General features: G+C 42.1%; 3 protein-coding genes across 3 annotated transcripts; 2 read left to right on the forward strand and 1 right to left on the reverse strand.

Annotated features, from left to right (window-relative positions):
• The first annotated feature begins 269 nt into the window (after window positions 1-269).
• LOC133903295 (salt tolerance receptor-like cytoplasmic kinase 1) lies at window positions 270-2030 on the forward strand. Its single transcript, XM_062344602.1, has 2 exons — window positions 270-836; window positions 945-2030. Exons 1-2 carry the CDS (start codon window positions 458-460, stop codon window positions 1631-1633), a joined length of 1068 nt encoding a protein of 355 aa, XP_062200586.1. The 5' UTR covers window positions 270-457; the 3' UTR covers window positions 1634-2030.
• A 1916-nt stretch (window positions 2031-3946) lies between these two features.
• Window positions 3947-6089, reverse strand: LOC133903296 (glycine cleavage system H protein, mitochondrial). The gene is made up of 4 exons (XM_062344604.1): window positions 5858-6089; window positions 5394-5482; window positions 4276-4446; window positions 3947-4169 (listed from the first exon to the last, which is right to left on the reverse strand). The coding sequence occupies exons 1-4, from the start codon at window positions 5964-5966 to the stop codon at window positions 4044-4046; spliced, it is 495 nt and encodes a 164-aa protein (XP_062200588.1). The 5' UTR covers window positions 5967-6089; the 3' UTR covers window positions 3947-4043.
• Window positions 6090-17866: 11777 nt separating this feature from the next.
• Window positions 17867-19427, forward strand: LOC133903906 (protein FAR1-RELATED SEQUENCE 9-like). Its single transcript, XM_062345386.1, has 3 exons — window positions 17867-18494; window positions 18569-19021; window positions 19097-19427. Exons 1-3 carry the CDS (start codon window positions 17966-17968, stop codon window positions 19336-19338), a joined length of 1224 nt encoding a protein of 407 aa, XP_062201370.1. The 5' UTR covers window positions 17867-17965; the 3' UTR covers window positions 19339-19427.
• The last annotated feature ends 4231 nt before the right edge of the window (window positions 19428-23658 follow it).

A 23658-nucleotide genomic window follows, 5' to 3' on the forward strand; every position in this document is an offset into this window, starting at 1 on the left:
TCCAAGTATCCATCTAAAAATGACATAATTTCGCTGTAATCTACCGAACTCCACAGACAATGGAAAGTGAGAAAAAAATGACCACTTATGTGCTCAAGAAGCATATTAGGTGAGGCATAAATGGAGTGGTGACTTGTGAGTAATGTGGCCCCCACATGTCAGGAACATTCAGGCCTACTGTTGCTGCATAATTTCCTCCCTTGCATACCTCATCTGCTCCAGAGTTCCCACTTGATATTGGCACTTCACAATTCACACCCCCACCAAATCTGAATTCCCCACACCCACCTGTATATAAATAAACCTCTCCCAAGTACACAGAGACACAGTGCAGAGAGGCAGAAGCAAAGGCAGCATCACCCCAAGGCTTCACAAGTCTTCTCCTCTGCTGCTGCCTTCTCCCTTCTTCTACCCTGCTGTGAGGGTTAGGTGAAAGCAAGAAACTTTCCTGAAGAAGATGGGAGAACAGAGGTACAGGTTCTTCTGTTGCGGGTGCGGTGCCAATGCGGCGGCCGGCGACCGGGAGGGCGATGAGGAAACGGACTACTCCGGCGCCGGGGTGCTCGAGAAGAAGGTTGAGAAGGGGGATGAGGCCGGGCCGCGGCGGCTGTCGTTGGCGCAGGTGGAGGCGATGACGGCCGGGTTCACCTCGGCTGTGGTCGGCGAGGGCGGGTTCAGCACCGTGTACCTCGCGCGCCTCTCCGGCACGCTCGCCGCCGTCAAGGTCCACCGCAGCAGCGAGCGCCTCCACCGCGTGTTCCGCCAGGAGCTCGACGCGCTCCTCCGCGTCCGCCACCCGCACATCGTCCGTCTCCTCGCCTTCTGCGACCAGCAAGGTGGGTGCTCTGCTCTATTCTGCTCTCTTGCGTTTGTCTCCGGCGTCTGCGCAAGCAGATTGTACTGGTGCGCGCCGTGCTGAGATGTTGTGGCTTTGGTCGATGCAGAGGAAGGCGTGCTGGTGCTGGAGTTTGCGGCGAACGGGAACCTGCACGAGCGGCTCCACGGTGGGGGCAAGGCCGCAAGGACGATGCCGTGGGCGCGGCGGGTGTCGGTGGCGCTGCAGGTGGCGCGGGCGCTCGAGTACCTGCACGACCGGTGCGAGCCGCAGGTGGTGCACGGCGATGTAAAGGCCTCAAACGTGCTCCTGGACGCGTCAATGTCCGCCAAGCTCTGCGACTTCGGGTCGTCGGGGATGGGGTTCTCCGCCGCCGTCCGGCCGCGGTCGTCCGCGCACACCATGCTCGGGTCCCCGGGCTACGTCGACCCGCACTACATCCGCTCCGGCGTTGTCACCAAGAAGAGCGACGTGTACAGCTTCGGCGTCCTGCTCCTCGAGCTCCTCACCGGCATGGAGGCCTTCTGCGCCGAGGAGGGCCGCCTCCTGACCGCCGTCCTCAAGCCGTGGCTCAGTGCCAGCACCCCGTGCGACGCGCGCGGGCTGGTCGACGAGAGGCTGGGCACCGCCTACGTCGCCGCGGAGGCCGCCGCGGTGGCGGCGCTGGCCGCGTCCTGCGTCGGCGAGAACCCCAGCCTCCGGCCGTCCATGGCCGACGTGGTGCGCACCCTCGAGCAGAGCGCGCACGCCTCCATCTCGGCCGTCGGGAAGAGATCGGACGGCAACGGGAAGGTGTGAGCCACGAGGGAAGTCGTCGCATCCTCCGAGGCGCTCAGATCTGGCTTGCTGAGTTGTTAACTTGTGGTGATGTCAGCCGCACACGTGGCGCCCATCTATTGGATGCTAGGAGAAAAGGCGTTATTAGTAGGCGAGCATATAAAAAACGAATCAAAAAAGAAGGAAAAAGCGTGGGGAAAAGGCGTCGATTTAGGAAAAGATTTGGAGGAGAGAAAAAGGCAGATTCTGTGTGCTAATGAGGATTTTCGGGTCATATTATGCTAAAACAGCAGCGGTTTGGGAGATGCAAAAAAAGAAAAAATAAGGATCGTCCATTACACGATTCTAAGATTTTGTTGATTCTTAATTTCTTTTGCTATTATGTAAAGTCCATTGAATGTTCATGACCTCTTGCTCACGTTGTTCAAACTTGTTTGTGTTGTTTTAGAGTGGAGCTAGTAGATCTTCGTTTGTGTTGGATTTATCTTTGCAAAAATTACTTCTATCTGATGTCATGAATTGCCGCTGAATAGCTTTTCATATATTTTTAAATGTTATTATTATGTTGTTAATATGTGGATTATGGTTTCACATATTATACTCATAACAGATAACATATTAGGAACCAAATGACATATTACAAATTAAACAGTTATTCGGTAATATATCGTAGATTTATCCTTCAACTATATCGTTCGCAGTTGGGAAATTAGTACTAAGTACTAAACAAATTTAGTAGTCCTTGTTAAAAAATAAATGGATATTAACACGTCTTTATTCCGCTGTCAGTGCTCGTGCAGGACTAATAATTGGGCCTTTGCATAAGCGTTCAAACCCTATTTTTGAACGCACATGTTCGCCTTTCCCTTCTCGGTGACAACTCAAAGTTTATGCTCCTCTCTGACCGAGTATAATACTCACCCATACGGCCATACAGTACTAGTTGCCATAAGAAAATACTCAGCATATTCTTGGTCAAAAAATATGTGTTCTATTTTTTTTTTACGAAACAAGCAGAAGAGCTGTAAGTTACACTTCAATTCAAATTAGACTAGCAACTACATATGTATTTTATACGCATAAAATCTATAATATTACGATGGTGGCAAAATAATTTTATAGAAAAAATATTTGAAAAACAAAAGTTGATAATGCATCCTATAGATAGAAGAAAATAATAATATATTAATAATTTTTAATGTTAATAGCGTTTATTAATTACATATTTCTAAATTGATTAAAAGCTACTAAGAGGGAAGGATATGAGAGCACCAGCTTTAATTATAAACCGTTTAATTATGTAAGATATACAGTGATGATTGTTCAGATCTATCATAACTCTTCTATTTTATAAAAATATATATAGATGAAACAAAAGTACATATAGCAGAATAATTCCCATTTGCAGAATGGTAAATTGTCCATTGTCCATGCCAGTAAAAGTGAAAAGAAAAGAAATCCAAGCTCTAATAATGCAAGCAAAATGATTAGTATATGGGTTTAGCCAGAGGAGCGAGCTTGACTTTAACAAAGCTGTTGAAAGGGACACATGTGCTCCTAGACTGAGCGCACAACTGCGCACATTTATTTTTTTTTCTCTCTGTTTGAACTGGCACACATGTATTATATTATTATTGGCGCGCGCAGTCACAAGTCTCCCTCGGTTGGCCCACGCCGCCGTGGTCGTGCCGGCGCGCGGTGCTGCGCAGGCACACGTCGCCGGGAAGCCGTCACGGGCGAGCGGCGCGTGCACCGGCCGGTGGCGCATCCCGGTCGGCGATTGCGCACCCAGACCTCCCGGGAAATTGGCCTGCCATCTCTTTCCGCAGCGGTCGACACGACGGTCATCCGCCTGATGGGTTAGCGGGTTATGAGAGTTCGGTTAGGTTAATTTGCCTGCGGTTTTTTTCTTCCCTTCCCACACGTATAATATCTGTCTTTTTGGAAAAAAAGTTCAGGCCTCTGCAGAGGTAGGTACACGCAGCCTAACACGTACAATATTTCATAGGCATGTGTAAATACTCATTCCGATTATAAATGTTTGTCATTTTAAAAAAGCTTCATTCAAACTTTTAAAATTTTGATTAATAATATTTTTTAAAATATTTAGTTTGAAAATCTTAAAATTATATACATAAATTTAACTCGAAAAATATTTTTATAAATCATAAATTTAATAAATTTTAAAATACATTATATTAGAAAATAACGGTTACAATGATACATTGAAAATCATATCTTATTCGAAATAACATGTATTTATGATAAAAGAAGTAGGAAACACCATGTGAACCTTGCTTCGGGATTAAAAAAGTAACAATTGAACGCACCACATGAGAAAAGCTGAGGTTTGGTTACTGCAGATGGACGGTAGGTTGAGTTTTTGCAACAGAGCAAAAATGACTGATGGATCAACCAAAAACACTGTGCTCTAGTGAGCGTCTTCCTCCTCGCAGTGCTTGGTGTACTTGGCCGCGTCCAGCAGGCCGTCCGCCTCCGCCGGGCTGCTCGGCTTCACCTTGATCATCCACCCGTCCTCATACGGGCTCGTGTTGATCTAGTAACAGCAAACGACATTGCATCGCAAGAGCGCGAGCATTATGATCAGTATGCAGAGATCGTCAAGAGATCGAAGAGATGATCGAGGCGAGTGGCGGCGGTACCAGGCCGGGCGTCTCCGACAGCTTCGAGTTAACCTCGACGACCTCGCCGGAGATGGGGGAGTTCACATCGCTGGTGGCCTTCACACTCTCCACGTTGCCGAAGGATCCTCCCGCGGAGACTTTCGTGCCGGGATCCGGCAGCTCCACGAACACCACCTCTCCAAGGTGACCCTGTAGCAAATTCAATCAAGTTTGGAAAATAAAAATCTTTGTATTTAGGGAAAATTGCAAATACTCTCATGCAAGTCACTTTAAGTTGAAAACCATACAAGTGAAATAGTTGCATTTACCCTAAATGAGAACCTAAAGAGGGGATTTTGCAACATGCTTAGACTTGTAAATTGATAAATATAATTATATTACTTGTAGGGGTATTTACAATTCAAAGTGACTTGTCGGAGGTATTTGTACTTTGCCCTTTATTTAACATTCTTTGTGCAGGTAGCAGATTGTACCTGTTCACTACTGTAGCATACAGCTTTTATTTTAACCAATAATGTATTTATGAATATTGTATCTGCATATGGAAATCAGTAGCTCAACATTTCGAAAATACTTAACAATGTTATAATTTTATTAGGATTTATAATAAATTGTTAATTAGTGGTCAAATTTACATGTTAGATTGGCTTGATGAATAAAAAGACGCTAATCTGTGATTGAAGGTAGAATTTACATAAGTATTTTTTTTCTTTAAATGGATATTTTCTTCAGCTAAGGCTACCTCCAGCAGGATCGGCAAAGCCTATCCGTATTCCTGTGCCGTGATTTTTGCAGATCCAACCGATCCTTATTGATCTCTAGCAGTATCCGTTTCACTTGCTACAGGGAAACGGGAGAGTAGAGAGGAACCATATTTTTGCGGGGGAAATGAGGAGGCTGCATTATTGTGTACAGCAGATGACCGTGGGTTCGAGAAGAGATTGAAAGTAATGGAATATAGGAAATAGAGTAGTTGTTGGAGATGAAAAAAATAGGAGATACTGTAATAATATTAGAGGATGTTGTAATGGTATTATAGAGAATAAATTTTTAGAGTATTTGTTAGAGATGACCTAACAGAAGAATATTGACTAGTATTGCACATGAAAGGCATGGAAAATATGTTGCTGGTTTACCTGGGCATGGTCAGTGATGCCAACTGTGGCCACGGCGCCCTCATTCTTGACCCACTCATGGGAGGATGTGTACTTTAACCCATCAAGAACTGCAACGCATCAAACATAAGCATGGCTTAATTTACAGACTATATCGTCACAGAATGCATTATCCAAGCTAACTTTCACCATAACAATCTCTGATCTTTTGCAAGAGTTCTCTGTCCTAACTGAAAAAAAATATGCTTCCCCATTCCCTTTTTGAAACAACCACCACATGTACTACAAGGACCAGCCCATATATAAATTACGTATAAATACAAATGAAAGAGTAACATGGCACAATGCAAGAGTGTACATGAACGAGAATAATCTTGATAATCTCTTCCTTTTTGAGAACTCGAGGAACAAAAAAACTGTGTTCCTTTCTCCAAAAAAGAAACAATTAAATCTAGAGTTATACTTCAGCTAGCTAGAGAGGCTACCAGTGGAGAAGTATCTGGAGATGGAGAAGGCAGGGGCAGCAGCCCTGGCTCCAGTTCCTGAGATCTTGAGGGCATTGGCAGCTGAGCTAGCCCACAGCCTCAGAGCCATCTTGCAGTGCCAATGCTAGATAGGTGTATCTGACAGTGTTCTTCTTCTTGTTGTTCTTCTTTTCTCTCTCTTACTAGGATAGCTAGTAGTGGCTCAGTGGTAGTGGAGAAGGGCAGAGAGAGGATAGGGTATTTTGATTGTTTGGCTCAGGAAGAGGCGTGTGCAGGGATAGGGTTTGTATGGTTCTGGGGTGTGCATAGCCACATCTATCCTTATTAAGACCAGAACCGTTAATTCTTCCCAAATTGATCCAAATTCCATGGTTTAAGGTCAATTAAATACGAGCTCAAAAAAAAGTTACACGTACTAAATTTGTAACAGTGATTAGATTAGTGCTATGCAAGCTCAACCGTCGACAGTCAATCTGGGGTGGCGCAAAATACTCCAATCCACTGAGAGTCATGTCAGACACCAAAGTGAAGCTTGCTGCACGCAGTCTGAAGTGTATAATCTCACCTGGTAGGATAAATTATCTTCAGATCTGATCTTAGTCAGGCGTGACATCATGCTTAGCGAGAGGCTGGGGATTGTTAATCTTAAATCTATACTGTCCTATCCACACGGCATGTCCTATTGGTCCTCGACGTAAACCATTACCTGACCTTATTCTTGAAACGAAATTACCTGACCTCGTTACACGGTAATAAATTAATAATCTTGGAAGAAGATGTAGCTTAGGCGTGTTAGCAGATTCAAAACCAAGCTGTCGACCTGGGTGAAAAATGGGACGCCCTCCGGCACCGAGCTGTGCGCCGCCGTGCTACGCCATCCCGTGCGGCGGGACCATGGCGAGTAGGAAGGGAGGACAGGGCGGCGGGGCAGAGCAGGTCGAGCTCGAGGAGCCGAGGAGGACGCCGTCGGCGAGGGCGAGCGCGGCAGCAGCGAGGGCTAAAAAACCCTCCTCAAAACGAACTGACCAAATTACCCTTCAAACCTAAATGAACGAGCATCCATCACTAATTTGCTTCGAAATTCCTGCAGATTTTTAAAGAGGACCACCGGAGTATTGACTCATAAAATTTTACGCCATGTTTGCAACATAGATTTTTTTTCTCAAATCCTGCAAGATGATGACACAGGCTGTCCTCGTTTGAAAAGTTGCATAACAAGCTTGTCTTCTTCCAAACAGGGATTAAAATTTTATCGAAATTTTACTAATTTTGAAATTTTCAGAGGAGAACAAAATATTCAATTCTAGAATTTTTTTTCACTGACCTATGAGACCCACGGACGAAAATAACCAAAATTTTAACGAAAATTTATGAATTTCGATCTTTTCGCCTGTGAACGAAAAAAAACTGTAAAATAAAATTGAAATCCCTACTTCCAAGCTTGCGATCGAGCTCTCTGAATAATTTGCATGTGCATGAGAATTGAAACAGTTGAGACATTATATCATCATACGAGATACAGAACAGGATCCTTTGACTTCACGACGGAGTGACTTTACTTCACCGTGAACCGTCGGATCTTGGGTGGATATGTGAGACTGGATGCTACGATACCATATGCTACAACAGCAATCGAACAAATCACTATTTATCATCTCACATATCACTATTCCCTATGATTTCAAGGGGTAAAGTTAGGGGATCCGGATCCACGAGATACGGGAGCGTGACAACAAACTAGGATGCTAAACTAAATTAAATTTGCTCTCACCTGTTTAGAAAAAAAGAAAAGAAAAGACTCGAGCCGCCTGGTTGGATTGTTTACTGGATCATATGCTGTTATGCCTGCGCCAGAGCCCTCCCGATAAGAAACCTGCACTTCTTCCTTGTTCCCCACAATAATTTGCAACCACGAGCAGGAGAGCTCATATCCAGTGCGATTCCTCATATTCCAAATTTATAATGCCATTATCTTTGCATGTCGGATCTTCAGGGAGCGGGCCTATACCGGTTACCACTCTCCTGTAACCTCTTCTATTTTTTTACAAGAGAAGAAGAGAGACGAAGTGATTGCGGAGGAGGAAGAAAATCAGTCCTTTTCCATTACTTCCCTTTGTCTGTCACTGTTTATATGGAATGTAGCATTTAGGTTTATGCCATGAAAAAGGATGAATTATTTTCTTTGTGCACTCGGATGGAAATTTTCTAAGAATAATCGTGTCGTTATGAGCGACCTTTATGGTTCTTTTTAAAAATAAAAAAAAGAGAAAGAGAAAAAGAAAATTAGCTCTACCCACATGCACCCCAAGGTGCAGCGAAATGCATGGGGGGAGCAATGTGCGGTCAGATGATATGATTGTTTCCATCAATTGGACAGGATTCTACAAGCGAAGCAAAACCAAAAAAAAAAAAAAAATTAAAGAGAGAGAGAAAGATTTCCAATGCAGCTGGAATAATTACAATTAATTTTGTGGATAACAGCAATCGCCTTTTCTTAGAATGAAGAGAATGTTGCTACTTTGCAAGTTGCTTACGATTCCTCCATATTTTGATACCCTAATCAGGAGCACATCACATGCATTCCAACAGAACTGTAGTCTCTTTACGATTCTGTTGGCCCTGCAGTTGCATGTTTACTGCTTACTAGTACCGCAAAAGTCGTTAGGCGTTTAGGGCACGTGCATCCGTTACTCCTCTATTCGGTACTAAGAGTAGTTACTTAGTTTTATCTCTTCCTTAATTACTTGTGTGGTATTCCTTAACGCTCATTCATAAGTACTAAGGTGTTATTATTTTTTCAAATTCTAAATTATATATAAATCCATATATTGATAATATATATTTTCATGATACTACAAAATAGAGAAGAAGTATTAATCTGGTTTTACATAAAGAAAATGACTTGGAATGTGACTAAAATACAACGTAACTAGAAATAAAATTATTCAATAGGCTCACGTGGATACAAAGTTGAAAACATCCAGCTTGAGATTCGGTAGACAGCGTCAAACTAAAAGAAATCTGATGCAAAATAGTTGATTGTTGAATCGTTCAGATTTTTTCTGTTTCTAGCTGAGTCATCAAAACCACCGCTGCTCGGCACCGGGATAAACTTTTGCTTTGCTGCTACGATTTCTGCCGTTAGCTTCGGGTGCTGTATCGGTTGGCACGGAATCGAGTTTGTCTCTCCTATGGCTACCTCTTAGCAGTAACCGATGCACGTGCTCTTATAATGTGAAGTTAGTGAATCTTATATATATCCAGTGGCGGACGCAGAATGAAATATTAGGGCCTTTTATCTCATTCCTCTCCATCCTTTTCTCTCCTATCTCTCATTCCTCTACCAGAGAGTAGGGGACCTTAAGCTGTTAACTCTCCTACAAAGACCGGTACATCCTACCAACAGATATATGAAGAAAGCAGCGCCAGTGAACAAACAACATGCATCATTTTTCAAGAAAACAATAGGCAGACGTGCATGGTATCATCAGCTCAAAGTACAGGTTGTCCACGAAAAGCAGCAGGAACACCAACTATCCTAATCCAGATTGTACTACCGGTTCACGGATTGCATCGAAGAAAAAGGATGAGGCCTTTTGCATGCATGCAGTACTTGAAAAGATCAGCTGGTTAATCAACCAACTAAACAAACTACTACTATGTCACATCTGCCTACTAGCTTGCGTCACTCATCCATGGAGTTTGCATAGCACATGCCAAATGCCATTGCCAGCAGCATGAGGTTGACATGTATGTGCCGAGGTTAACTAGCTGCCATTGCAACAGCAACAGCAACAGCAACAACAACAAAAGCAAAAAGCCAGAACCAGCGGCACCAGAAAACAGAGTACTAAAACAACTGCTACTTACCAAGCAAATAATTCACATGTGGAGTAGATTATATATATCCTCATGTAATGCACAGAAGAAAAAACATAAAAAAAGTTTTCTGATGGCCTTAAAGGAGCTAGCTATCATCAACCCCTTTCAATCTTTGATCAACAAACTTATAATTCCTCCAATCTTTGATCGAACCATCTTCCCCTAACATGCGAGACACACTGATATGTGCATGCATGATGGAGATTAACCAAGAAGGAGCATGGCACATGCAACGCTGTGGTTGGCATGAACAGTTGGAGATGGTTGTGGACAGCCAAACGGGAGACAGAGGAAGACCTAGGCAACATCCTACATTCTTTGCATATCTTGCATTGGTCGCTTGATCATAGGTCAACCCATCAGCATATAGGACCACATAGATATGGTACTCTTGCATGTGAAGAACAAACCAACATTGCAGATTATTAACTATCTTCTCAAAGATCAGTCACTCTCAGAGATCAGCCAAGACATTAACAATCAAGCTACCTCTCAACAGCTAGTTAAACAACAATCACGTTGGTTTAATCATGGACGTTAACGATAATCAAGTGCTAGACATATATTTATTTCATTTAGAGCGAGTAGATACTAGCTAAATATATTGATCAACCAGTGGGCACTGCATTTCCCAGAGAGCATATATAATTGCTGCACAGGCCTAACACTCGAGAGCTAACGTGCTCCAGATAATGCATGAGCTCCATTGTCGCCTGCATGTATGCGTTTCTCCAGGCACAAGGAAAGCTGCATATGCATATGCACAACTTTTCGATAATACAAGTTTTATTGACTCTCATCGTTAAATTAAAAAAATATAGCTATATAAAAATTCGCTTATAATCTCTGCGTAGCTAAGATACACACAATCATCTCAGTTAATTAAGGAGAAACCAAGAACAAAACATATGCATATGCAAGCCTTGATGACCACATCGCCTATGAATGAATGATTCACGTCCCAGCCATATGGGTCGCGTTGGGCGAAGGATGATAGCATATGCGTCGTAGCTCATATGCTCTGGACCTCACCTTATTCATGGCTCCCGGCCAGTGCACCGATCATTGTGGCCATGAGAAGGGTCCCCTCCCGTCCACCAATAACATTCTGCGATCACTATACTATTTGATCAATCCGGACCTTGCTCTCGAGGGCGCGGGCGCATGCCATGTGAGACGGCCGGCGGCCGATGGAGGAGAAGAGAACACATCACGTCGACGATGATAGAAACGGCTTCAGAAGAGAGAGGGAGTACAGGCCACAGGGGCGATGGCCCCGTCAATGCGTGTCGATTCTCTGATGATTCACTACTTGAAAAAAAAAGTAATAGATGAATTCGTTATTAGTAACGGGTTATGTATCTATTACTTTGAACATATTATTGATGAGTGATTATTAATGATTCGATATTAATAAAATCATAAATGATGGGTGGCAATTTAACTTGTTACTAATAAAAATCATAGATGACAAGTCGTAATAGTGACCTATCATTAATGACTGAATATAAGTGACGTATCACTATTATGACTTTATCACTTATAATTAATTAATGTTTTTCATGTTTTTTAATATAAAAAATCAAAAAAAAAATCACCCGAGCATATGCCTCACAAGCCACCCTAACACAAGGGCACATTGCATATGCCACACATGCCATGCTATTTTTTAAATGGTTTTCAGTCTTTGCGTCCCGTTTGAATTGAATCCACGATCTTCCCTCGCGCACGAGCCACTCTTAAAACCTTAGGTATCGTGTCGTTGTAATATGAAGTGGATATTTTATCATTTTAACTTTTGTTGCTGAATATTGTAGGTGACGGGTTAGAACAGTGACGGGTCAAAAGAGTGACCCATCACTTAATGATCATGTTACTAATTTGAATTACAGTTTGCTTCAGAGTTTAATAAAAAATATTTTTAATAGTTCGATTCGAGGTTTTGGAATCACGGAGTGCAATTAAATTTCAATTGGGCAGTTCATTTTGACCCAAATTAGCTACAAAATTAAAGTAAGTAATATAACTATACTTTCAAATAGGTGACTCGGAATACCTTTGGTAAAACAGACATAATTTTTACGTATAGACTTCAATTTTATTTTTTTTACCATAGATATCTAAAAAAAAGTTATATCTATTTCTCCCTGATTTGGATGGGTTCAGCGAATTTTTTGAGGCCAAAAATAACTTGAAAGATTAATTTCTCGCGTCCCTGAAGTTTCTACATTATTTTTGGCAAGCGCATTTGTGTCCATAGCCGTCATGTCTTATATCAAATTTGAGCATAAATGTATAATAATTTATATTCTAATGTTGCTAAGGTGAGAAAAATAAAAAATATATAAAAAATATAGTATCATGCTTATTATTCCTATTCATAAGTCAGAAGCCCTATTCAATTTGTACACAAAGTACTTCGCCCTTGGTATTCTGACTTCTTTAATCGTTATACTTAGTTAAAATACTTTGTTAACAGTCATTCTGTTTTTGATTTTTAGTACAATGAATATATTACCTCCACTTTTGGGCACCGTTGCACTGAAGTGAGGAGGCATGATAAAGAGATGATACGGTATACCACGCTCTTAAGACTATAATTATGGTGGCTTTTTATTATTTGGTTATTCCTATTACAGGTTTGTATGATATTAACTGTAACTCTATGATAGGTGATGAGTTATTGTTTTTACAGAGCTAGCTGCGAGATAGCTTTTATTTTATTATCTAAAAAAATAAAGTCATTATTAATAACGTGTCATAACTTGACCTGTCACTAATGCTTAAGATGACCTGTCACTCATAAGTTGATCATTATTTACAGGTCACAATTTGATTTGACACTAATGATTGGTTAGAATGATCTATCAATAATGAGTCATGGTAAGTGACGAGTTATAATCGTGACTTATTCTCTGTGAACAGTGTAAAATAATTCGTCACTGCTGAATCTTTATTAGTGACAGATAACAACTACAATCCTATGACCGTCACTAGTATCGTAAATAACAGATTATATTACACCCTGTTACTCTTTTTATATCTATTTTTTATGCAGTGTTTGTTTACGAAGACGAAGCCAGGCTCGTCTCGTTACTCGCACAGTCCTATTTCTATTTGCTGTGCGTGCTAGTGCAAGCTGAAGGATAGGTTGGTGACCGTGAGCGGGGCCGCGGAGGCGGACATTGTCTTAATTAAGTAGCCTTCATTTATCTTACCAAACATGGCTAATAACTGACTATATCTTCATTGGTTAGGGTTCTCGTAGTGGAACAGTTCATCCGAATTTAAATTTTAGATTTAGCATAAGTGCTTATATTTTTCTTAGGATTAATTCACATAAAGGAATAATACATGTATATGTTGATGTATCCAGTGGTCAAAACGCGTGTTAGCGTTATATAAAATTATATCTACAATTTTGTTTAGTCATGAGTTAGGACACCCATATAAGTGTGTGCGCGTAAGTGTGATATATGTGCATATGTGCGTCCAATCTTGTATAAAAAACATGGCTAACATTAGCCATAGTTTACTGCGGCATAATCATGTGGGTTTACCGCCAGTGATTCAGTGAACGATCAGATTTTCCAGAGTTACTGGAGTGCTGCTACTCTCCAACTACAGCGGTATAAAAAAAAAGAGAGGATTCCTGCTGCTCCAGGATAGTACTGCTAGTGAGTGATGCATGCTGCCTGACGGATGTATCCTGTACAAAGCGTGCACTCTTCCCTGTCACCGCGCTGGACCTCTGACTCCATGGTAGGAGTGACGAGGCGATTTATGGCAGGTGGGCCCGCACCTGCCGCCGGGTTGGACCGGCAGCCTGGCACAACACTCCTCGGTCCTCGCCCCTTTGGACTGGATCTCCGAGCCGATCGTGCTGCTGGGTTTCGGCTGACGTCCGCGTGCCTCCCCGGAATGCCACCTCGCCGAGCTCCCCAGGCCCGTCGGACCGGACCTGCCTCGCAGCAGCGGATCCGCTTATATCTACTGTGTGCACAGAACGTTAAATTTTTATTTTTTTAATAAAATAATTTAGTATATATAATAATTTATATGACACTCACTCATCTAATAAGGCTATGTTTGTTTCAGTGGGTAGATTATAGATTATAAAAAGCTGAATTTTAAAAAATTGAATTATAAAAAGTTTTTAAATTGTAGGTTGTTAAAAAACTTCTATAGACAAGTTAGTAAAATAGACTTTCATAATTAAAAAAATTAAGAAAAACTAGCTTATCATATTCTCACAATTCAACAAACGAATTATAAAAAATATCTATTTATTTCAGTTTCAAATTGTAAATACTAAAAACCACAATCCAAAAATTAAACAAACACACACTAAATAAGACACCTGAACTTTGGATCCGTTACTGCCTCGGGGACGAGGCGCGCTGGGCTCGCAAGCACGTGCCACCCGTGCCGTCACGTGCTCCGACGCATCGCTCGCTTGCGCTCCTAGCTCCGACACCACTCCACGGACCGAGCTGGATCTTGGGAACGCGCGACCAGTCCAGCACTCGTGCATCCATCCATCCACCTGGAACGGGAGAAAATGCTCAAGGAATTGCAGCGAGGATTATTCGCACGTATCCAACCACTCCCCATAATGCGAGTAGTATATAGGTTCCATTATGTATTTATGCACTGTCACAATGCGAACCTGACTCTGTACATATGGCGTACATGTTCGTGAGTTGTTGCGGTTCGCTGCTAAATTTCAAAGAAAAGGCGAGAGAGAGAAAGAGTTGTTGCACTGAGGACACAAAAGCTGTACAACGACTAATACAGCAAAATATTTCCTTAAAAAAACTACAACAGCAAAATACGAGCATAAATTAATACGGGAATACAAGGGCCCATGCATGCGTCTTCCATACAGCAAAATAACTCCCGGCCCAACTGCCTATCGATCGCCCAATCATCCCACCACCGGGACCCGCGTGTCAATGATGGCGCGCCGCGCCCGCCTCCGTCCATGTGGCCGGCCGGCCGGCCTGCCGGGCCGGGCCACCGCGGTGGATGCTAGGCGCGGGTGTGCGTGCCACGCCGCGCCCCGGTGGATGGCGAGGCGCACATGCGATGCGATGGGCTCATTGGCTTGCCACGGCTTCAAGGCTGCACAAACTAAAGGGGGCGCGCCTTTGCGTCCGCTTTGCTTTTGCCTCGCTTTGTGTGTGTGGCCGATTGATTAGCAGTCGTGTAGGTCAAGTGACTGATAAGGTGTTGAATTAGCTAGATTGTATAGAGCAGGACTCGAATTGGAAGAATGAAAATCGATCACTGTTTCATTGATTAATGATATATATATATATATATACATATGTGTGTGAGAGAGAGAGATAAACAGGTGTTATTGGGGAAACATCTCTCTAACGGACACGAACAAATAACTATTATTAACAGTTATGCTAATTTGATCAAAATTCTTAACAGGTTCCACCTTTGCCCTTTGCCTGGCTGCTTTAGGCGCACCTGCTCCGATCTGGGTTTTGGCTGCGTTTCGGGTGTTGTTTATGGCGAGAAGAGAAGGGATGTGTCGACTGGGTACTGGATAGGGCCGAGCGACCGCCGGACGGAGAACACTTTTGAGTTCTTACGCAGTCACAGGGCCATTTTACGGAGAAGGCGGATGACGTCATGCAAGTGCAGCATGTTGCTCCATATCCGATCAGCGTGACGCCGTACGGAGTGGTAGCCATTTTTCTACCGCATGTTTCAGAGGTCGGCACATGTTTTTTTTTTCTAAGGAAAGCAACGAGAGCTACCGAACCGAAAAGGATGGATGATGCAAGTCAGGCTGTATGGCTTTCTTTACAGCAGGAGCGTGCAAGCTTTTCAGACGCGAAAACGAGGGCGCAGCGTTTGTTTAATCCCAGCAACGTCTTTTACAGGCACGGCCATGCAATCCCGCATTTGCATTGTTCGGATGTGGATGACGTAACATAGGGATTTCAATTTTATTTTATAATTTTTTTCGTTTATCCACTAAAAACTGAAATTTGCAACACAGCAGCACGTGTCGCGATGTAGGGACGGGACCGATATTTTTATCCGTGGCCGGACGCAATCATTGGCTGCACTGCACAGAGCAGAGCGTGCCCTGCCTCTGCCTGCCTCGGGAGTTGGGGAAGGCAGCGTCTCAGGCGTCCCGGTCCGATGTACAGCGGCAGCCTCTACACGGAACCAGGAGCGATCAACGTGCACCGCACTGCTGATGGCACGCCACACAGCTTTCGATGGGGGGTGCTGCAGCAGAGGTGGATGGGCTGCGCACCTGCAGTTTCACGAAACGAATTCTACGAGACCCGGTCTGATACTAATCTGAGAGACCTTCACTCTTTATGTGACATGTGGCTAGTCACAATCTCAAAGCGATGTGCTCCTAATTCTATCTCAATCCTGCTAAACGACGTCGTTTCTCCGTTAGAGCCTTACGGCGTGAGTTGAGCGCGGCGGCGAGAGGATTTCCTCGATCGTGTCGATCGCGTCGCTCACGGCGACGGGAGGATTTCCTCGCTCGCGTCGCTCGTGGCCGGAGGGAGCGCTTCGTCGATCGCGTCGATCGAGTCGCGCGCTGCGGCGGGAGGCAGCAGCATCTCATCTTCGATCGAGTCGAGCGAGCTGCTTCAGCCCATCCTCGCGGCCACAGGAGGCAGCAGCATCTCATGTAACTGTCAGTGGTAGTGTCTAAAAGTTTTGTCTAGCTTTTCAGGTTATTTGATTAGCTTGGTGTTAACCCCTAATGAATCAATTACTTGTGAGGCCCATCAATGCAACGTGAGGTGTATTTTGGTTGCTGTTCTTGAGCGCTTCGTTGGACCCTTCCCTTTGCACATTTGCTCTGTTGTGATGAATGAATTGGTACTGCTTTGGCGACTGCTTTGTTTCTCTCCAGTTTAACTGCTATACTGTCGTGGGCAGGTGTGCTCGTATGTCACAGCTGCCTATCCATGGTGATGTGGGCGAAAGCTCATGTCCCAATTTTGAGGTTGGTGATGGCGATTTCAACTCTGATGATGATAAATCTGAAAAAGTTGCTCCTGCAAATTTGGAGGTAAGTGATTTATATAAAATGAAGTACTTTGCTATGAACCACGGTAACACTTGATTTGATATATACCTTTGGTGTAGGTTAATGATCAAAATGTTTCTAGTGAACTTGTGCCAAAAGTTGGCTTGACCTTTAATTCAGAGGATGATGCATACAAGTTCTATAATGCATATGCCAGAAAGATCGGGTTCAGTATTAGGAAGAGCCATACTAAACATCGTGTAGATGGCACATTATCTTCCAAGTACTTTGTTTGCAGTAACGAAGGTCAGAAGAACACTAGTCAGATATATCAACCAAAGAAAGAACGTGCTACAACAAGGTCATCTTGTAATGCTCGTGTTCATTTCTATATTTCCCGGGATGGTATTTGGATGATGCAAAAAGTCTTCCTTGCTCATAATCACAGTTTTGTCAGTCCAAACAAGGCACATATGCTTAGATCACAACGACGTATGTCAAATGCCGATGAACATATCATTAGCAAGATGCGTGAAGCAGGAGTTAGGCCAACTGAAATATATGATTTTTTTCAACGGTGGTCCGGTAGAGCAGAGAATGTGAATTTCTTAAAAATGGATTGCAATAACTTCATCGGTCGTGAGCGCAAAAAATACTTGGAAACACAAGATGCACAAACCCTATTGGAATACCTGGAGAATAAACAAGCTGAAGATCCTTCTTTTTACTATGCCGTGGAATTAGATAAAGAGGATGGTCGAATATCTAATTTCTTTTGGGCCGATGGTCATGCAATTATAGATTATGCTTGTTTCGGGGATGTCATGTGCGTTGACACTACATTTCAAACAAATAAGTCTGAGATGCCATTTGCTCCAATTCTTGGAACAAATCATCACAGGCAGACTATTGTTTTTGGAGCTGCACTGTTATTCAATGAAAGTGCCGAGTCGTTCATTTGGCTATTTAGTACCTTTTTGAAAGTAATGTCTGGGAAGCAACCTGAAACAATTTTCACATATCAATGTGCTGCAATGGCAAAAGCAATTAAGATTGTATTACCAAACTCAAGCCACCGTCTTTGCCTGTGGCACATATACCAGAATGCTGCAAAACATCTCAGTCATGTAATCTCCAACAATCATGATTTTCTCAAGGACTTTAAGAGTTGCATATATGAAGAAAGATCAGTTGCACATTTTAACATGAAGTGGCAAGAGTTATTGACTACTTACAACCTTGAAAATAATTCATGGTTGGAAAATTTATATGCATTGCATGAGAAATGGGCCACTGTCTACCGCCATGATTCATTTTGTGCAGACATGACATCCACTCAAAGGAGTGAAGGTATGAATAATGTGTTCAAGAAAACTTTCCGTAGGAAACTTTCCATTTCAGAACTCTTGGTAGAATATGATAAGTGTGCTGCACGTCTCCGTGGAAATGAGTTATATGAAGACTACAAATCACGGAATTCAGATCCGGTTCTTTGTATTAGTAACTTGCCTTTGTTGAAGACGGCTGCTGAATCATATACAAGAAATATGTATACTATTTTTGAGGAGGAATTTAAAAAGCAATTTGTTCTATCATGCACATTGCAAAATAGTGAAGGGACAACAAGCACGTACAAGATAATGTCTATGGATCGAAGCGAGGATGAAGCTACAGTTATATTTAATTCAGATGATATGCAAGTGTTGTGTTCTTGCAAGAAGTACAATTGTTTTGGTATGTGCATCTGTTGGAGAAGTTCCCAAATCTAATTATATTTATTTATCTCTTATAGTTTTTTAACTATGCAGGTATGTTATGCAAGCATGTACTAAAAGTCTTCAACCACAACGATATTATCACTTTGCCTCCTGGGTACATATCGAGCAGATGGACAAAGTACGCAAAAAGAGGGATTTTTTCTTGTCACAAACAATGTCAGAGTGATAATTTATCATCTCAGAGTGCACTTCTATCTCGAAAAATGATATCGGTTGCATTAAAATGTGCGGTTTCGAAAAAGGTTCTTCAACATTTGGATGATGGTTTTGATAAGTTGACTGTAGAAGTCGAAAATTTATTGAGCCAGGTAAACTTGAATGAAAAAGAAGCTCCACAATATTTTCTGGAGTGTACAAAAGAGGTTGCTGAAGCGCGCATATCATTTAAAGTGCCTCCACATAAAGGAGGTCCGACCCTTAAAAGAAAGAAAAATGTACTCGAAGGTGGAAAGAAAAATGCTGCTAAAAACACAAGAAAGAAAGGTATGTATGCTTAATTGTTTGGCATATTCCATCTTCTGCTATGTCCAATTGATTTCCTTCACATGTATACAGCAGAGGATCCAAGGCAATCATCAAACAAAAATTTATCTGGAACTTCACAGCAATCTGAATTGGTTCAGGGACCATTCAACTCAAATGCTACTGCTACTGCTGCTCCACTAATGATAAATAATATGATGCCATTTGGAGATAATTCTATGATGTTTGTTCCACCAATCGGAGGAGAATTTACAAATCTCTTACTTCAAGCTCAACATGAAGTGCCCGCTTCTCGACGCTTACATTTTGATGAATGAAATGGTCCCTGCACTTTGCAGCTCGATGGAAGCAAGGAGCTTTGTGTGCTGGTTCATTGCTAAAGCTACATGGTCAAATTATTTGAGCATCTTTGCTTGTACCTTTTTCGTTTTTGGTTATTGTAAACTGCTAGCAGACGTTTCCTTTATGTTCTATATGCTAAGTACGAGACAACTATCTTTACTTATACATTAAAAAACAAATCTTCAGTTATACAGAATTTGTTACAATGGGCATAGTGCTCCTCAAAGGCACCTCCAGTTTTCACATTTCAAATGGCAACAAAACCTGCTGTATTAAGGCAGGCAAGAAACATATCTGACAACTGAAAATCAACCCATTTTGAACTAGGCCCTACACCATCATGTACATTTTGAAGATCTGCCACAAAGTTCTTGTGTATACCCCACTGGTGTAGCTCGAGAACAGCAACCAAAATACACCTCACATTGCATTGATAGGCGTCACAAGTAATTGATTCATTAGGAGTTAGCACCAAGCTAATCAAATAACCTGAAGAGCTAGACAAAACTTTTAGACACTACCACTGACAGTTACATGAGATGCTGCTGCCTCCTGTGGCCGCGAGGATGGGCTGAAGCAGCTCGCTCGACTCGATCGAAGATGAGATGCTGCTGCCTCCCGCCGCAGCGCGCGACTCGATCGACGCGATCGACGAAGCGCTCCCTCCGGCCACGAGCGACGCGAGCGAGGAAATCCTCCCGTCGCCGTGAGCGACGCGATCGACACGATCGAGGAAATCCTCTCGCCGCCGCGCTCAACTCACGCCGTAAGGCTCTAACGGAGAAACGACGTCGTTTAGCAGGATTGAGATAGAATTAGGAGCACATCGCTTTGAGATTGTGACTAGCCACATGTCACATAAAGAGTGAAGGTCTCTCAGATTAGTATCAGACCGGGTCTCGTAGAATTCGTTTCCCAGTTTCACGTGCCATGAGATCCGCAGAAATTCAATCGTTGAACGGACGAAAAGGGCCATAAGCCCGACATGTATATGGGCCATGAGCTAATAGCGCCGCACACGAAGTTTTTCTATTCGCACTGTACACATCGTTTAGTAACAATTTTAAATATTGTGAGTTAAAATTTATTAGGTAGACCAGTTATAACTTTACGTCTAGAAATACAAGTAGTAATTGCAACACGAGAAGTTAATACTGTGAGTTACAACTTGTTATTCGCACTGCGTACATCCCCTAGTTACAATTCGAAACACTGTGAGTTACAACTTACTAGGTAGACCAGTTACAATTTCACGTCCATAAATGTATAATTGCAACACGAGAAGCTAACACTGTGAGTTACAACTTGTTATGCGCACTACACACATTCCCCAGTTACAACTCTAAACACTGTGAGTTACAACTTATGGGGTGTGCGTAGACATAAACTACAGTGAGCATACCTGCAAAATAGTACATACAATATATATATATATATATGGCGTTGCTATTCTTAGCGTTGCGCTAAGAATAGTTATTTAGCGTCCCGACCTTACCGCGCCCCGATCGTAGCAAGGCTCCAGCGATCACCCGTAACCGTAAAATTATTATCCACAACCGTAAAATTGATATTCATAACCGTAAAACACAGTGTTAGTCCCAGATTTTTAAAGTATTGAATTCTGGCGAGCACCTCTCAAACGTAAAACACAATATGATGAGCTCGCAACCGTAAAAACCCAGTATTCGTAACCGTAAACTTTATGAATTTAACCATATAATTCCGTATTGCAAGCCGTATAATGACAAGCCTTTTATGGTTACATCAGAGAACATACTGCTTCAAACAAAGAATGCTATCCATGTCGCATAACAGTGAAATATTGCATGGTTCCTGCACCTGATTCTGTTCCTTCAAATACATGATTTCAGGAATTGTACTACTAAATTCTGTATTATAATAATAATGAATATTACATAATACCTACTAATAGATGATATTAGTACATATATTGGATTCTATAGTTAGCACTACTAAATTCTACGCTAATATCTTTATGTATGACTGTAGTATATTGTCGCCGCCATCATCACCCTTGTCGTGGGTGTCCCTGTCACCATGACTGCCTGAGGAAGAGAAGAGGATAGGTGTGCAACAAAGCCTGCAGTGTTGGGGATTGTGCTGAGAAGATCCGACCCACTGGATTATACATTTGCAGTTACTGCATAGATCAAAACAGAGATAAAATACAACATTAGAATCTGCTCCAATAAAGAAGCCCAAAATTGACTAATCTAGCCAACAACTACATGTAATGGATCGATCAAGAAACCATGCCTGATTTACAGAAAACTAACAAAAACAATAGACCTAATTAGTCACCTCTACTCAGATCCATTACATGGGCGAGCCACTTCCACTCATATCCATGCCCTTCACTCAGATTCGCACTGATGGCTACTGGATCAAGGACGTTTGCCAGTGCTTCGCATTGTGAGGGTAGCCAGCAAGGCCTGCACGGTGCTTGTCCTACTAGTTGGAAGAAGAGGAAGACGCCTCATGCCCGATCTTGTCATGCCTGCCACTCCCCTATGCGCGGGCAACACTCGACGAGGGAGGGAGGCCGGATGCGACCTCCCATGGGGGCTGCCACCAGTGCATCCAGCATCCACATCTGCGTGCATCATAGCCTTCTTGGCATCCATCGTTACTGCCGCCGCCGCCGATCTAGATCAAGATCTGAGCCATGGGTATAAGAGAGAGTTGGATAGGAGAGAGACATGGGATAGAAACTGGAATGAAATAGGAGGAAAGAGGGGGTGGTTTCATTTTTTTATTCACGATGGTCGAGATTTTATGGTTGTGGGAAGCGTCTCTGTGTTTTTTACGGTTGCGGATGGTGGTAACGTCTAGCGGTAAAAAAATGAACCTATATACGGTTACAATAACTAATGTATTATAGTTGCAAGCTAGGCTGGGGAGCAACGTGTCTGTTAATGGGGAGGTTACATATGTACGGTCGTAATGAATAAGAATTTACTTATAGGAAACGATGCATTTAATGGTAACGTCCAACCATAAAATAATGAACAAATATATGATTATAATAACAAATGAATTACGGTTATGAGCTGGGTCTGGTTGGCGGGGTGGTTCAGGGGTTAGGGTCGGAGGGCGCGTGTGGCCAGAGTGTTAAATAGCATTTTTAGTTCAGATATATATATATATATATATATATATATATATATATATATATATATATATATATATATATATATATATATAGCATTCTATACACACAATTTTTTAAAAACAATTTATAACCATTTTGGTAGTGTTTTGAATTTTAAAGTATTGGAACGCTGTATTTTTAGTTTTAAAAAACATATCACTTGTTGAAAAGATAAAATGAGTGTAGAATAGCAAAATTTTAAAACGAACGCATATATATATATATATATATATATATATATATATAAATAAATAAAAGATCAGCTTAAGCTACCACGATCGGGTCGGAGTGGTTGGTTCAGCCCACGCGTTGCAGGGCCAACCATGTGCTCGGCTAGCCGGGATGTGTCTGCTTTGGGCTGATCCAAACGTAGCCGGCCTCGGTTGAGATTTGTTGAGGATGGCCGAGCCCAGCATGGCCCGTACGGGTACTTTGTAGCCGTGCAAGTGTACCACTCATGGGTACTACTGAGCCGTTATTTAGTTCATTTTAAAAAAAATAATTAGATAGGATAAATCTTTAATTTAATTAAATGAGTTTTTAGGTCAATCGATAAAAAAACTAAAACTTGCATTCCTACTTGTTTTTCATGCGCAGATGGCGCCCGTGCAAATTTTTGTGCATCGTGTTCTAAAGGTTGGTTTGTTTGCTGCTTCTGTTTTTGTTTTTTTAATAATTTTTTAATTTTTTGGCGTATAACTTCTCAGAAAATCTATTCTCAGCTAACTTCTTAATTTCTAGTTTATTTTTCTTAGAAGAAATCTTCTAGCTTCTTATAAATTACTTTTTTTAACCACGTTTGTTTGAGTTTCTAGTACTAGAAAAACTAGAAACAGAAACAACAAATAAACATGATCTTAGTGTATCTGGTGAAGTGCCATGTTCATACTTTCTTCTATGTACTCTGCATATTTTTTCAATTGTGCCATGTTCCATACTTTCTTCTATGTACTCTGCATATTTTTTCAATTATTTATGTATAACTTTAGATTTTATTTGCTAAAGTTCTAGCTCTACTTATTTTTAAATCTGATCACTTAAAGCTAATTTTTAAGCTAGAGCTGTAGACAGTTTAAATATATTTGACTAAGATATCTTATTTTTATCTTAAACTAAAAATAAA

The sequence above is a fragment of the Phragmites australis genome, chromosome 21, assembly GCF_958298935.1.
Source record: "Phragmites australis chromosome 21, lpPhrAust1.1, whole genome shotgun sequence".
Lineage (NCBI taxonomy): Eukaryota > Viridiplantae > Streptophyta > Magnoliopsida > Poales > Poaceae > Phragmites > Phragmites australis.